The sequence below is a fragment of the Balaenoptera acutorostrata genome, chromosome 1 (assembly GCF_949987535.1).
Source record: "Balaenoptera acutorostrata chromosome 1, mBalAcu1.1, whole genome shotgun sequence".
NCBI lineage: Eukaryota > Metazoa > Chordata > Mammalia > Artiodactyla > Balaenopteridae > Balaenoptera > Balaenoptera acutorostrata.
In genome coordinates this window covers 174,694,546-174,711,981 of record NC_080064.1, presented here as the reverse complement: position 1 = coordinate 174,711,981, position 17,436 = coordinate 174,694,546, and the positions used below count along the sequence as shown (strand labels likewise).

Sequence of the window (17,436 nt, the reverse complement as noted above, 5' to 3'; positions counted from 1 at the left end):
CATAGTGATTCACAATTTTTAAAGGGTATACTCCACTTATAGTTATTATAAAATATTGACTATATTCCCTGTATAATATATCCTTGTAGCTTATTTATTTTATACATGAAAGTTTGTACCTCTTAATCCCCTCCTCCTCTTGCCCCTCCCCCCTTCTCTCTCCCTGCTGGTAACCACTAGTTTGTTTTCCATATCTGTGAATCTGTTTCTTTTAAACTTAAATGCTTTTGCACAGCAAAGAAAACTATCACCAAAATGAAAAGACAACCTATGAAATGAGAGAAAGTATTTGCAAATGATATGAGTGACAAGGAGCTAATATCCAAAATATATAAACAGCTCATACAACTCAATATCAAAAATAAAAACAACTCAATCAAAAAATATGCAGAAGACCTGAATAGACATTTTTCCAAAGAAGACACAGTGACTAGTGGGCACATGAAAAGATGCTCCACATCACTAATTATTAGAGGAATGCAAATCAAAACAACAATGAGATACCACCTCACATCTGTCAGAATGGCTATCATCGAAATGATCACAAATAACAAATGTTGGCAAGGATGTGGAGAAAAGGGAAACCTTGTACATTGTTGGTGGGAATGTAAATTGGTGTAGCCACTATGGAAAACAGTATAGAGGTTCCTCAAAAAACTAAAAATAGCACTCCTATATGATCCAGCAATTCCTTTCCTGGGTATATATCTGGAAAAAATAAAAACACTAATTTGAAAAGATACATGTACCCCAATGTTCATATGTTCATAGTCATTTACAATAGCCAAGATATGGAAGCAACCCTAGTGTCCATCAACAGACAAATGGATAAAGAAAAAGTGGTATGTGTATATATATATATATATATATATATATATATATTTACACATGGGGAAAGGGAAGGGGGAGGGGCAAGACAGAGGTATGGGATTAAGAGATACAAACTACTATGTATAAAACATATAAGCAACAAGGATATATTGTACAGCACAGGGAATTATAGCCATTATTTTGTAATAACTTTTAATGGAGTATAATCTATAAAAATACTGAATTCTATGCTGTACACCTGAAACTAATATAATATTGTAAATTACACTTCAGTAAAAAAATTCAAAGTAAAGAAGATTGGCACTACTATAAACTCAAGAATAACAACCTCAAATGGGTACTCTATACTCCCAGGCAATTACCACATTTCTCTAGGAAGCTGGATTTCCCATTTTCCAAGACCTCTCTTTCTTCTCTTTCCTCAAATTTTCCACTCCTCTTTTGCTTCCTTTATTTTCAGATAATGAATTTGCCACAGAATTAGAAAAATTTGGTAAGAAAACAGCAGCCAATAGGCAGGAACTCCATATTTCCATCACCAAATTTACAAACCTACCTTCCTTTGCACCCATGTTATTCTTCTCTTTTGGTACAACAAAGGAAATATTCTTCCTATAAAACCAGATCATGTACATGTACTCTGGATCTCATCTTATGAACTCCATCCCTGTGATCCTCTCTTATACATCATCATTTTGACCTTTCTTCTATAATAATTCCTGTCAGCATTCAAATATACAATACTATAGTATAGTATATCTGGAGCCAAACTGCCTGATTTGCTTCCCTGCTTTTGCATTAAATAAATGCTATTGAGAGTTAATGCTTTGAGATATACTATGTATACTCTTCCTTTTCTATATATCTTTTTTGTCTGTCCATCCCCACCCATTATGTAAATCTCCTCTCAATACATTTAGATTTAATAGTATTCTATTAATTTCATCCTGAAGAAATATTTTCCAGGGCATTCTGATCTACTTCCATTTGGACAGGTTTTTCTCCAGCCTGTTGCATGTCTGTCATTTTGATATCTGCATTTATCATCCTACTGGGAAAAATCCTTTCACCTCTTTCTTTTGTTGTATTACCTAGATCTCATATCTTCTTCCTCTTTCTTGAGTTAGCTCTCTTATTTTAGCAGAACACACTCTCCAGTAGCTTCCTGAGAAAGAGCGCATAGGATCTTATATGTCTGAAAATATCTTTTATTCCACCCACATGTTTGATTAATAATTTGGCTGGGTATAGAATTTTAGATTAATGTCTGCTAGCTTTCAGTGTTGCTGTTGAAAAGCCCAAAGCATTTATGATTCTAAATTTAGGGCTTTCTCTTTGTTTTCAGTATTCTGAAATTTTCATGATGATGTGTTTTGGAGTGGATCTATGTACTATGTTGGGTACTTGGTGAGTCCTTCCAATCTAGAATCTCATGACCTGCAGTTCTGGGACATTTTCTTGAACTATTAGTTGTTGGATTCCTTCCCTCCATTTTTTCTGTTCTTTCTTTTTGGAACTTCCACTGTTTGGATGTTGGACATCCTGGACCTCTATCTCTCTGTTACTGGGAGCTTTCTTAAAATTTACCTACAGCTTTATGTTGCATTTTCTTTCTGCTATTGTATTTTTAATTTCCAAGAATTACTGTTTGCTTTTGAATTTTTATCATATTTTTCTGTAGTTTCATCGATGCAAAATCTTCTCTTACTACTTTAAGAATATACATGTAAATACAATGTTAGTATTTTTCTGTCACCATAGCCTCTGTTTATTCCATGTTATTTTTTTTCCTAAGTTTGTTTTCAGTTTTGCATTTCTTATTAAAAAGTATCTTCAGATGTCTGATGATTCTTGACTATCCACCCAAATTTAAGAATTTGGCAAAAACTAAGTTTTGTGGTGTGGATGGGGCTGGTTTACTGTGGAATTTACTGTAGAGTGATCACGTAGGGCCAGCTGGTTGGAAAATATTTCATGTCAATATCATTAGTCTTTTTTGTTGGTGTGGTTCCTCAGAGAAAAGTTTTCCAAAATCCTGCCTGAAGGGCATAATTCTGGCAGCTAGCATTCTTGGAGCCTAGTGGCAGAAGAAGGTTTTTTGTCTCAACATCCAGCATATAAAAACACTGCACCAGGGGCCTCCCTGGTGGCGCAGTGGTTGAGAGTCTGCCTGCTAATGCAGGGGACACGGGTTCGAGCCCTGGTCTGGGAAGATCCCACATGCCACGGAACAGCTGGGCCCGTGAGCCACAATTGCTGAGCCTGCGCGTCTGGAGCCTGTGCCCCGCGACGGGAGGGGCCGCGATAGAGAAAGGCCCGCGCACCGCGATGAAGAGCGGTCCCCGCACCGCGATGAAGAGTGGCCCCCGCTTGCCGCAACTGGAGAAAGCCCTCGCACGAACCGAAGACCCAACACAGCCAAAAATAAATAAATAAATAAATAAAAATCAAGTAAAACTTTAAAAAAAAAAAAAAAAAACACTGCACCATCCTCTTTATTTTAGTACAGAGACCCTCTGTTTTGCCCTCAACTAGAGGCAATGTAGCAAGCACTTAGTTGCTCAGAGTGAGAGAGGAGATCTGAAAGGTATATTTCTTCACCAGATTCTCCATTTTCATGATTTTTTTCCACCCCTGTTTCCAGAGGTATTAATACCACCAATTCCTGAATTTGAGGGGCACTCCATGGAAAAATAGGGTTGCTGCCTTAGGATTCAGCTTTTTCAAATCTGCTAGGTCAGTTATCACTCATTCAACTCCTGGCTATCTTCCAAAATTTTGTTGGTATTATTTATCATCTCTTTGTCCTTGAGAGTTTCTGCCTTTTAAGATCCCATAATTATCATTTAATGCAGTTTTGGGAGAGTAGACGACCAATGAATATGTTCAACCTGCTATCTTTAACCAGACATCCTATTTACTCCAACCCACATCCATCTAGTTTCTTTCTCTACTATTTCCCTGAAATAGCTCTTAAGTTCATCAGTGAGCTCTAGGTTGCCTAATTCTATAGACTCCTCTAAGCTTCCTCTAATTTGATCTTTGTATAACATTCAACAAACAGTTCTGTTTCTTAAATAACCATTTTCTCTTGGATTTCATTACAAGAAATTCTTACACACCTCTGATCTCTTCTGAACTCTCAGTTATCATTGGTGGCTCTTCTTCTTTAACAGACTTCTAAATGTTGGTAGTTTCTCTGTGGTTTAGTGATGAGCCTTCCTCTCTTTACACACTCTCTCTAGTTGATCTCTTCCATTCTTATATCTTGTAACTATTTATAGGTCAAGAAATTGAAAATTTAGATCTTAATCTTTGGACATATTTTTTTAACTTCAGGCCTGTAGTTGCCTTTATGACATCTCCTTTCAGATGACTCACAAACATCTTAAACCTAACATGTTCAAAGTCTTATTTTCTCTCTTCCCTCCAAATATTCTTCCCCTCTATCTTCCATGGGTCAATAAATGTCACTTTCATCCACCAGATGCTTGAGTAAAAATCCTGAGAGACATTCTAGATGCATCCCTATTACTCCTCATGTCACCAAGTCCTGGAGATCCTACTTCCAAAATAAATCTTAAAACGATCCTCTTCTATTGACATTACCTAGTCCAAGCTATTATCCATTTATTAGCTTTTGATCCTTGAAGAAGTTATCAAACTTCTCTAATCCTCAATAACCATATCTACAAAATACAGAATAATAATATCTATCTCATAGAGTTATTGTGAAGATTACATGAGATAATACATGAAAATGCTCTGTACATTGTAAGCACTCAACAAATGCTATTATGATTATTATCACCATCATCATCACATATACATATTACTGCAGTAGCTTCCTCCTAACTGGTCCTCCACTTCCACTCTTGCCCCCTTAATCCATTCCCTACAGAGCAGTTAAAATAACTTGGAGAAACATAAATCTGATGCCTTCTTTAAAGTGCTTTGTCCTCCCAGTGCTCTTATGATATTCCTAAATTACATGTTAACATCATTTGTTCATTCATTTAAATAAATACTGAATGCCTACTATATGTCTAGTACCTTATTAGGTGTTGAGAATAGAGTGGTAATAAGAAATAACTGGTCCCTGCCCTCATGGACAAACTATTTGGGGACACACATAAAATAAGCAAATAAAATGTGGTAAATATGAATTAGAGTAAGTGCTTAATATAGCTTATAGATGCTGCGAATCTGAATACTTGCTTCTAAAACTTCATCTCATGTTCCTCTTTCCCTGCTTACCACACTATGGCCAGACTGGCCTGGAAAATATTTCAGTTCCTCCTGCAACATAGTGTTTGCAAGTGTTATACCCCCTACTTAGAATGCTCTTCTTACTCATCAGCTAACTCCTATTCATGCGTCAGGTTTTAGCTCAAATGTCACTTTCTCAAAAAGGCTTTCCCAGATTAATCACTTTAGATTAGATTCTCCCACCCCATTATTCTCATCATAGCGCCTGCATTTCTATTTCTTTATAGCATTGTGTTTCCCCTCCCCTACCCCATGTATACCCAGCACCTAGCACAGTTCCTAGAACAACATGAACATTCAAAAATGCTTATTGAGTGAATGACTATCCTTGTAATCCTGAGGTAGTTGATACCATAAGGTACAAGAAGTAAAATTAAAGAAAACTGCTTAACAATTGATCTGAGATAAATTGACTTTAGCTGTTTCTAGCCAAATTCAAGATCATTTTCTCAGTCTTCACTGTTATAGAGTAAGAGTAAAAATAAGACGGCTGGATGTTAAAGGAAGGGTCTAATGGGAAGAGTCACTTTGGCAGAAGGTAAACATAATTCAAAGTCTGTTCCTTAGTTTTGTAGGTTAAAAAAACTTGATTTGATTAGTTTATTCCATAATATTCAAGCTCTGGGAGAAGTAATTCAGTCTAATAAAATTCATATGAGAAAGGTTTATCAATCCTAATACAAAGTATTTAAGTCATAGTAGGAGCAAGTTTGGAATTCTATAGTTGTAAAGTTATGTCCACAATTATGATGGATAATTTTGTGAAATATCCCACGTAATAAACTCTAAAAATGATTCTTACTCTATGATAAAGGACACATTTTCTTTTTCTATTTAATTCAACATAAATATCCAACAGGATTGAAGTGAACTGTGTAAGACATATTCATTGTTACTTGATAAAGTACTTCTTCCTTTAAAATAAATACTGACAAATTCTCACTATCCCCCCCCCTCCATTGTTGATGGTAAAATTATTATTATTATTTAAAATAAATTTATTTTATTTTTATTTATTTTTGGCTGCATTAGGTCTTTGTTGCTGCACGCGGGCTTTCGCTAGTTGTGGCGAGTGGGGGCCACTCCTCGTTGTAGTGTGCAGGCTTCTCTTATTGCAGAACACGGGCTCTAGGCGTGTGGGTTTCAGTAGTTGTGGTGCGCAGGCTCAGTAGTTGTGGCGCGCAGGCTCTAGAGCGCAGGCTCAGTAGCTGTGGTGCATGGGCTCAGCTGCTCTGAGGCATGTGGGATCTTCCCAGACCAGGACTTGAACCCGTGTCCCCTGCATTGGCAGGTGGATTCCTAACCACCGTGCCACCAGAGAAGCCCTAAAATTATTAAATCATTTGCTTCATACCTGATATTTCCATTTCCAACATTATATCTTTTTTTTTAATAGACTTTTACTTTTTTTTTTTAAGTATTTGTTTATTTATTTATTTATTTATGGCTGTGTTGGGTCTTCGTTTCCGTGCGAGGGCTTTCTCTAGTTGTGGTGAGCAGGGACCACTCTTCATCGCGGTGCGCGGGCCTCTCACTATCGCGGCCTCTCTTGTGGAGCACAGTCTCCAGACGCACAGGCTCAGTAATTGTGGCTCACGGGCCCAGGTGCTCCGCGGCACGTGGGATCTTCCCAGACCAGGGCTCGAACCCGTGTCCCCTGCATTGGCAGGTAGATTCTCAACCACTGCGCCACCAGGGAAGCCCAATATCTTTTTTTAAAACACATTTTATGGTAGTTTTTTTTTTTAATATCATAAAAAAGGTGTGGCTGTGGACCTCCATTTCCAGTAATGTTGGGCTAGGCATTCAGACAAACCCTTCTTGCTGAAGCAGTGGAAAGCCAAAAACAGTGAAGAATTTGAAGAACTGCCAGGCCTGTATCAGGATGAGGATAGAAGTCGGGTGTGATGCAACCGACATTTGGGACCACTTTTATTCTGGAGACATTCCTCTATTCCAGGATGGGTGGCTGAGATGCTGAGGGATGCTTCTGATAGCTCCACAGAAGCAAGGGATCAGAGACTGGAGTCCAGGATCCACTAATGGTTGGGACCTAGTGAACCACACTCATTGCAGGTTAGGACCTCAAAGAGCTGTACCCCAGGAGTGAGCATGAATTCTCCCAGCACTGGGATGGGGACTAGCTCTGTTGGACTTACTAAGTTACGGTTATGTCTATATACTCTACTTTGTGAGCCAGTTAAGAGGCTATCAGGAATAATGTTGTCTATATTTTATATTTAACCTCAGCATTGATTTTGAACTTGACTCCTGAGTAAGCTTCAATTCCAAATTAACAGCTTTCAGCCTACTGCAATTATTCAAGAGGGCCATCATTAGGGTTTTAGACCTGGCCAAGTCACTGTGACACCTACTCTAATTATTAACAAGATTAATTAATGAAGCCCTTCAATTGAATACAGAGAAATGCCATCATAGTAAGATCAGAAAACTCTTCTTGTTATACAGAAGGAATTTTAGAAAGATAGAATGGCAGAGAAGCAGTTATGAGGAAGGCAGTTACTAAAGACAAAAGACTATTCTCAAAGCTGATTCCTCATGAATGCTTGATTTTTTATTAAACTCACACATATGGAAGTCATAAAAGTTTTAGTGAGTGTAGGAAAATATGTTCATGATACCCTGGCACTTGATCTCATCTGATAAATACCCTCAAAATTTATAAACACAATAGAGACAAAGACAATCCAAGTCAGAACAAATTTTTAAAACATAAAATGTATTTGAGATGCTTTTCTATTCTTGAACCTCTCATTTTAGATTTAGAGATATAATAAACATAGTATATACTACTCCCAATTATTGAAGCCCTACTTTGTAGCCTCCACCTTATTACTAAATAAGAGTGTAAGCCATTCCTTTCCAAACACTAACTGGATGGTAAGAGCAGAAAAAGAGAGAAAAAAAAAAAAAAAAAGAAAGAAAACCACATGCTTTTTTTTTTCCTAGGGAAGAAGTTCTTTTTGTAATTATTCATAACTAGCATTTGAAACAAAATTTTCAAGATGTCACGGGCCTAATGACTTGTAGCTCTATTTTTCACTATGCAGGAGGTTACATCACAATACTTGACCTTAATATCAAAGCATCCCTTTCTATTTGTGTTAGGTTTTTAAGGTAAATTTTACTTTGTAATATTCACCCCTTACTGGTCTGAGTTCTTTCCTTCAGAGCCTCAGAGAATAAATGTACTTCAGAGCCTCGGAGAATAAATGTACTTCATCGTTTACACAACACTTTCCCAGATTTGAAGTTAGCCGTCACATCAATCTGAGACCCCTTTTCTCTTCTACAGGTAATTGTCTACAGTTCCTTCAGATATCCCATTACAGCTGTCAAACCTTAGATTTTCATCATGTTTTACAAGTAAAACCCTCATCCAAACCAATGCAATGTGACTAAAGCAGGATACATTAATACTATTGCTTCCTTTTTTCTAGATCTTTTAACTATTAAAATGCAACTATTTCTGCAACCGAAGTCATATCACCCTGTTGGGATCAGAATAATAGTTAAGTACTATTGCTATTTCTTCGTCGATTCAACTATAAAGCCAGGTTTTACTCATGCTGGACTCACATAATGTGTTGTGTTAGAACTTAAGGGCAGGACTTCACATTTATGAGTATTCAATCTTAGAATTTTTCAGCCTGTTGAGATTTTTGAATTGTCATCTATTGTTATCTGTAACTTTAATAACTGTTTTTAAATAGTGGATGAAGACGGACTGCATGAGGCCAAGGATAAAGGACTGACATAAGCCATCAGAGGTCTCTGGAAGTTGACACTGATTCGTTTATATAACTGTGGTCATAGTTGTGGTTCTCAAATTTTTATTATCATCAAAATCATTTGGAGGGCTTGATAAACAGATTGTTGGTCTCATTTATTTCTGACTTCTGAGAATTTACATTTCTAAAAAGTTCCCAGGCAATGTGATGCACACACTTTGAGAAGCATTGCCTTATGGGTAGTTAATTGTTCAACAAACTACCACCACATACCCCAGGAGACTCCTTACAAACCTTTTAATATGATGTTTGGCTTGACTTATTCTAAGGTTGGATTTATGTTGACCCCCAAAGATACATTTTTGTCCTGATGCACAAATTGATCAGATTGCATTATGGTTCCACTTCCATAATTTTTATGCTTTCATTGAGAAGGAAAGGGTAAGTAGTTCAGTTTAGTTAGAGAGCTGAAACTCTGGCCAATTCTAACTCCAGTGCTGTTTCAAATAAATGTTTAAATGTTGATATTATCAAAGATTAAATAAATTCTCCCAGAGAGATGTTGCAGTTTCCAAACAGATCTAAGTTCACACAGACCTCAGTCTATTATAAATGAAAGGGAACATTCAGCCTTTCCACTTTGACACTTTGTCAGCAACAGACATTGAATTACAACTTTCAGGAGCTGATTGCATACCAGAAAGTTTGGAGTCAAAGACGGGAAATTTCAAATGCCCTCTGGTGTTAAAAAGAAAAAACATTTTACTTTCTCTTATCCAAGTGGTTAAGACTCCACCTACAGAGTGAGATTTGGCAGATATTGGTACATAAGTCAAAGCAGTGATGATAAATGTGTAACTTGACTGTAGCAGCTGTTCACTGGCCCTCTGCCCTCTCCAAAATATGCTCAGACAACAATATTTTCACTTCATTTATTCCTTCAAAACAAGTCAATTCATACAATATTTATGTATTTAAAATTATACACATCATAAAATCAATGCATCTTAATGACAATGGCAAAATCACATAAGAGTTGTACAAAATGAAAGTAGACATCTCCCAAGTAGCAGCAGTGCGTTAACTTCGAAAAAATGCTGGCAAATAGACAAAATATTTTTAAAACAAGAAAGCACTGTCCATCTTCATTAAGAAAAAATATTTTCTTATGCCAAGTGAAACAGTACTTTGTTCTGTTTGTCCTTCCCTATACTTTTCAAGTCATATTTTAAAGCTCTAAATTCGACAGATTTATGGGTTTCTTCTTGCTTCAAGAATTTCAACCTCTACTGCATTAATACAGGAAATATAGGACTATTGTCATTCTCTATTCCTTTTGACAAACTATATGTACTTATTCTGTATTTTAAACTTAATACTTTTTTAAAGGAAAAAAAGTTACTCTTTGCTAAGGAAATTATATTTCCTGTAAACAGCTTATGTGATGAATGGCACCAAGGTGAGCTGGAAAACTGACAAGAATTAGGTGCCCTGGTCCTTTTAAGTAACTTACAGGCTACAACTAACTACATATCCTATACCAGTATAGAGTCACGCTCATGTCATCTTAGTAGGAATTGTAAACCTTTCTTAGGTTAACCTGTTTGCCTACAACATAACTAAATCATATCTTCACTATCCCTAAACTCTTAGACATAGATTTGTATTTTTAAAAACAAGTATAAAAAAGCATTATAGCAAAATCCTTGTAGTCATGGTTTTATACTGTACTGACAAGCCTTTCCATTACGGTCTTGCTACATTCTATGCCAAGAAATGGGGGAGGAGGGTTAAGGTGACACAAAGGCATAAGGCATTGTTTGAAAAATTTTCTGAAAAGCATAATTCAAGACTAGGAATGCATTCGAGGATCTCTTCTGTTTATGTGGCACTTTATCTTCTTGCCCCTTTCTCCCTTTACACTGAAACAGCACGGCAGGGTTACCAATCTCCTCTAAATTCTATCAACCAAGACCTAAAGCAGCACCCCACAATTCAATATCAATGTAATAATTTCTTCAAAGTCAAATACTCAAAGCACTGTAAACAAAATGCCAGCTAATTTCTGGAGAAGGAAAAAAAAAAACCAAACCCTTTTCCACAATTAGGGAAGTTTTATAATCCTTTTAAGTTGGATGAAATGTGCTGAAATACCATAACTCTTAGTAAGAAAACATCTTTAGTTAATAAACTAGTTTATTCAAATCAAGTGTTTCACTTTAGACTTAATGATGTTGCTTACACATGACGCTTTTAAGGCCTTTGACTCAAAAATCAGCTCAAAATCGTAAGTTTGCTTAGAAACAAATGAAGGGTTTTAAGAATCTAATCTTTTCAAAGTTGTAGTAGTCATCTTTGTGCTACAAGGACAAATTTGAATACTGTATGGTACAATGAATAAAGAACAATCACATTATAGAAATAAGTAACACTTTGAATGCTAGGGCACAGAGCATGCTCTTAATAGTTACTGAAATGGAGTTCTACTGTTACCAAAACACCAGAATGTTGTACCATTGGATACACTATTCACTGATGGTAATTGTTGATTAAGAAGAACTGATAGTTGGCAGTTCCAGAATTATATTTTAATGTCTTTGACAAGGTTCCCGGAGAGGGCTAACATGTAAACTTTTATTTCATATTTTTAAAGTGCTGTAAATAATAACAAATGTGTGTTCTCAATACATGAAAGAACATAAAAAACTTAATATATGAAAGTTTAGGAAGGCCACCTGACACATAAAGAAAAAAAAAAATCACTCTGCTGCTAATCTTCTACACTCCCTATTCAATTTTTTCAAAAAAGACATAGAAAACTATGTTCAGTTAGGGCAACTTGCAACATTCATGTTTTAATGCCTACATAAGATAGAAAGAATAAGCTAGACATGCAAGTTAGGCGCATTTACGGGCATGTATAGATAAATAATATGTTAATTCATTCCTGATTATGATTTTGCTGGAACTTGAACTTCATGGAATAATCAAGTGGTAGGACTATATTAGTTTTTGCCAACAGGGTCAAGCTGACCAGCCCCCAAACCTTTCAAGGGTATCACTTGACTGTGCCCATTATCCATTCATGGGAAACAATTAAGAAATCAACCATGAACCACTAACAGAAGATGTACCATACTGATGTCTTCACATGGCTATCACATCACAAAATTCCCAGAGATATTAATTTTAACTTCTGAAATCACTCTATCTATCTAGAAGTACATTCATTGCCCTACATCTAATCTTTAAATCCAAAGAAGAGTAAGAAAATGAAGAATAAGGGAAAGGAGGAGTGGGGGATGGGAAAGCACAATCTTCATTCATTCTGCTACCAATGTAAACTATCCTCGTTTTAATTAAAAAAAAAAAATCTTGTATGGCAGTCAAAAACTGAATGAATAGGAAGAGGGGTTTCACTCTGCTCAAGAACAAATTTAAGAAAAAGTTTCTTTTAATCTTGTTGCAAGATTTCAAAATTCTCAAGATTAGAATTTACAGACATTAATAAACTAATTTCAAGAGTATAAGAAGTGCAATTAAAAAAATCTAAGTTCTGTGAGGCTTACAAGCTTGAGTTCAGAGTTAGCACAAGATTAGGTTTTTAAATCCTCAATAATTAAATGATCTGCAAATAGTGCTTCATCTTAAATTTCCCATGATCAGAACATTACTTAAAAGTCCTAGTGCTGAATTTCAGCAGCTGATTAATTTAAAAAGTCATTACTGAGAGCGATCTATCAGTGTCCAACTGAAGAATGCACAACCTAATTAACAGGTAAAACAGAATAAACTAAGAGTCCCTGAATAAATATTTGACTTGTTATAAAAGCATAAGCTTAAATATGCAAACAAAACCACTTAAAATAACAGGTTTCATTTTATAAAATATCAGGTTCTATTTCTTTCCATTTGTTAAATTGGAAATTTGTTAAATTAAAATCAAAGGCATTGACTGAAAAATTATATATATATATATATATATCACTTTGCTGAAACTAACACAACATTGTAAATCAACTATACTTCAATAAAAAATTTTAAAAAAATCAAATGTATTGATAGATAAAGGATGCTCAATTTTAAAGCAACAGAAATTTATGCTGGGAAACATCAATATATGCCTGACATTATAAATTACTCAATAAATATCTGTTGCATGAATAGACTTCTCTAAAATTCCAGTAAGCAAGTATCAAGTTTGGCCCCTGAAATACTTAAGAAAGGAAGGCAAGGTTTATGAATAATGATGCATAAAGCTCAATTTGATGGGTGCTACCCAGTGGTATACTCTTAACCTACAGCTTTAAATTTAATATTTTCTGGGGGAAATAAGATACAAAATCCTTTTAGACCTGATGACAGACAGGTACAAAGAGATTTTCAATCATATTCATTTGTACACATTATGATTGCCAAACATTAAGTTTCACAAACTCACAAGTGCTATTTTTAAGGCTTAGTTAAATAGAAAATTAAACACTTTTAAGTTACAGTGACCACAATAACTTATAATGCCTAAAAGACCTATTCACACAAAAGGTACTCAAGAAATGTCATCTAATGATTTCAAGCATATTTTGTAAATTGTTCCTTAAAGGTACATTTCTCCTAAATTGTTTAAATATTCCTTAATTTTATATGGCTATCTCTACCAAGTGAAAGTGCTAAAAGTAAATCTCAATTTTGAAACATTTGCCAAGAAGATATGCTAAAATATGTATGTGCTTTAAAGTATACCATTGGGTTTTTTTTTGGTCACGCCACGTGGCTTGTGGGACCTTAGTTCCCCAACCAAGGATTGAACTTGCGCCCCTGGCAATGAAAGCACGGAGTCCTAACCACTGGACGGCCAGGGAACTCCCATACCATTGGTTTTCTAAGTGAGATACTTAATCAAAAATGAGACCAAGATAATAAAACTTTACAACATTAGGCCTCTTCACATTATGTAAGATAATACATAACAAATTATAATTTAGCATCCCTGATCGTCAGAAGAATTAAGAAAAGAGGTAGAAAACTTTTATCTGGAAGATCTCATAGTGAAGCTAAGTTTTAGAGGGTGTGCCTTGTGGATTAGCCCACCAAGCAAATGGCTACACATCTAATATCAGTAAGAAGCAGAATTCTGAGAAGGATGAATAAGGCAAAGATTTAAAAACTGTCATATTTTGTAAGTGAAACAAATTCATTCAGTATTATTATCCCGATTACTTTAAAACTCTGCAAAAGTCAAGGTAAAAGATGGTGGATAAAAGTGCTAATTTTCAGAGACATGAAATCATTTAAAAGAGCATTAGTGGTGGGATAAGGCTAGCATGAAAACAAATTCTGTTTAGGTAGCCAAAGATCTCATAAAAACCAAACCAAAGCATATTATAATTTTAGATGAAAAGTTTTTTTAGGAGTCGGAGGAAGTGCTCTTAACAAAAAGCTGAGGAAATCAAATCCCTCCAGGCAAATCTTTAGGTAGAAAGGCAAAAATAGAGCATTCAAATTTCAAGGAACTTCAATTAAAAAAAATATCCTGTTTAATTTTAAAGTTTTATCCAATGCGACAAAGATGAATAAATGAGTTGCATTAAAACATGAGGCCAACGGTCTTTTCAAGCTTCAGTAATCTGCTCAGGCACCTCCTCCCTCACACATTCTACTTTTATAACACTAGAAATCCTTAACTGGGCACTATCAGTTCTTGTGGTTAGGCAACATTCTCAAGGAGTAGACTCAACCCTGTAAAAATTGCTTGTTATGTACTTATAACTGGTGAAGTACACATCCATAAAGTCTACCAAGTTGCAATATAAAATCAGTTTTGACAGTTCTGAGTATCTTCATTTGAGGAATCAATTCATAATTTAGAAACTATTACCTCAATTTTTAAAAGGACTCAATTACCGGAGACACTGTGGTTTATGTCCGCTGGCCTCACCTGAGGCCTTTCCCATTACCCAAAATATGAAGTTGTTTTCTTCTACAAGTTAATGCTGCTGGGTGCTAGTTTATAATGCTAAAACTCAATCTTCAGGTTAGTGTCAGCAGGTAGCAAGGACCACCTATTCTGTCACCCCAGCAGAGAGAGGGCATGTATCACCACTGTAGACACACATCTGTAAACTTGCACGCTAATTTTAATCTTAACGAGGAATTCAGTGTCTTAGTGGCTTTAGGTTAAAAGGATGGTTCAAGCATTGTATCCTTTTGTTCTTTAGGGTTACGAATAGCTTATTGGAAAACCCAGAACCTTCTGGATCTGTGAGGTAGTAGGCTTCAATCCTCATTATGCATGGATCACACTTCTCCGAAGTTGGTATGGCCTGTCTCCTTGGCATGGTCCCCTGCTTCTGTGTGCCCCGTTAATCCCTTCTGACATACCATGCATCTCAGGGTGAAGCGGTTTACATCAGTAAATTGTCTCTTGCTTCTAGCTTCATCTGCTAATTCCAGTGCTTGCACAAGAACAATATCATCATTAGAGGAGAAAATGGTCAGAGGAGGGGTGTCTGGGTCGGGGAAGACACGCTGAAGCGGATCATAGTGGATGCCATCATAAATAAGCAGGACCCTTTTGGTATATCCTGCATCTTCCCCAAAACGATCAATTCGTACTGTCTGTGTATCCACCACACATATTTCGCATTGATAAAACTTAGACAAAATGGATATCTCAATAGCTCCACCCCAAGTATCACCCCTTTTGATCCAGTCACAGTACTCTTGATTTGTCTTTCCCAGTATTGCCTTGCTATAGAAGTCTGGATCACTTGCTACAATTTGTGCTATGAGGTGTCTCATCTCAGGGGCACAAGCTGGATTCAAGACTCCGCCTTCAACAACATAGTACACACTGGTAAAGAGGCAAGAGTTGTCTGCTGGGACCACCGCTCTGGTAAGCACAGGCAAAGTTTCCCTGATGTAACTAGGAGCACCATGTTTTGTAAATGCAGGTGACATTTTGGGCCTGGTTTGGTCTTCTTCAACAATCAGCATGTCTCCTGTCAAAAATAAAACAAATCCAGAACTGCAGAGAAAGTATAGATGAAATTGGGTGTTCACTAACCAAGGCTGTAAATTACAAACAGAAGGAGTTAAAGTATAAGCTGGGGTTACTAGGGAGAATACAGCTTTGCAAACATGTGACCAGTAACACTTTCTGTTCACTGGATCTTCATAAAGACGCAAATGGAACAAAGAGCAAAACACTTTAGGTTGCACCTCATTTAGTAAAGGGGCCTGAATTATACACCTTTATACTTGCTTAAAAAGATACATTTCAAGAACAAAATTTTCTTAAGCTTGCTGTCTGCAGTTTAAAAACACTTCCAAAAGGTGTTTGTCACAGACTCGGCCACTAGGGGGTTCTCTCCTTATGAAACTTACATACTTATCCTGTTCAGTGTTTACAGGATCCTTGATACAACAACGGAAAGCTTTTAATTACCATTATTGCTGTTCAAGTTTTAATACTGGACAGAAATAACTGCTGTTGTCTAGAACTTGAAAGGGCCTTTACTGGGTGTGTCAGAGCAAACTCTAAAATGAATACAACTGTCAAAGTAAGTATATATGAAGGTGATTGCAAAAATGAACCAGGAAAGCAAAAAAGTATCCTACATCCTTCAGACCTGCTGTCTTCTTTCAGTAATATAGGGGAAAAGAGCCATCAGGACAGAGAAAATAGGTCCCATTTTTAAAATACTTTTGCGGACGCAGAGGGAAACAAAATGAATGAGACGTTTTCAAGAGAGATCAGAAAGCGGATTGAGGAAAGGGGACTCCAAGCCTTTAGGCTTCTCACAGAGGCTGGGCCCTCCCTGCTAGACACTTGCCCTGGCCTCCGTCAGAGTTCTCTGTTCTTTAACCTTTCCTATCCTGTTCCTCCAAGCCCCCAGCTGACCCACACCACCTCGCCCTGTTTCTTCTCCCTTATGCCCCTCTCCGACCTCTCAGGACTAGCCTTGGCCTAGCCTCGATTCCCTTACCTGACTGAATGGGCAAATCCCCCAGAATGGTATCCCCGTTGCTGAGGTCCAGGCACTCGGGCGGGTATCCGACGAGGATTCGCTGACAGCCGGGGGCGATCCCGGTGACGGCGGCAATTTGGTCCTGGAGTTCCCGCATCCGGGTCCGGCTGGACAACCCCTGCAAAACATGGGTGCCATCCTTGGCCTTGCAGCGGAGCCGCCACATCGTGTCGGTCCGGCCGCCCACAGGCCAGACACCCGTGGGGCCAGCTTTGGTCCCGGCAGCAGGTTGGCAGACGCTGCCGGAGTAAGAAGCCGGCGGGTGGACTCCAAAATAGCCACCCTTTGCCGGCCCAAACATCGCGAGATGTCGCTGGTTGTTACAGTTCTCGCGGTACTCTGCGGCTTCTGTTTTAGCACACTCTTAAAGTGATAACTGATTCTCACCATCTCCCCCTTCAGGAGGCAAAGGATGAAGATTTATCCGTGTTCCTAATGTACGACTGGTCTTGCAACCTGTAGAGCGAGTGAGGTACCCTCCGCGTCGGAAGCATATATGCTTAAGGGAAGAGAGTGGCGGAAGGAGTTCCTGAATCGAATACGGTGGAATGTAACCT

At 37.3% G+C, this 17,436-nt stretch overlaps 1 protein-coding gene across 1 annotated transcript in view; it reads right to left on the bottom strand.

Moving 5' to 3' along the window:
* C1H1orf116 (chromosome 1 C1orf116 homolog) overlaps window positions 1-17,320 on the bottom strand; it is a 39,241-nt gene extending 21,921 nt beyond the window's left edge. The window contains exon 1 of the mRNA XM_007171557.2: window positions 16,838-17,320. Coding sequence (XP_007171619.1) covers window positions 16,838-17,269 — 432 coding nt within the window. The 5' untranslated portion in view covers window positions 17,270-17,320. The remainder of the gene's footprint in view (window positions 1-16,837) is intronic.
* Window positions 17,321-17,436: the final 116 nt, after the last annotated feature.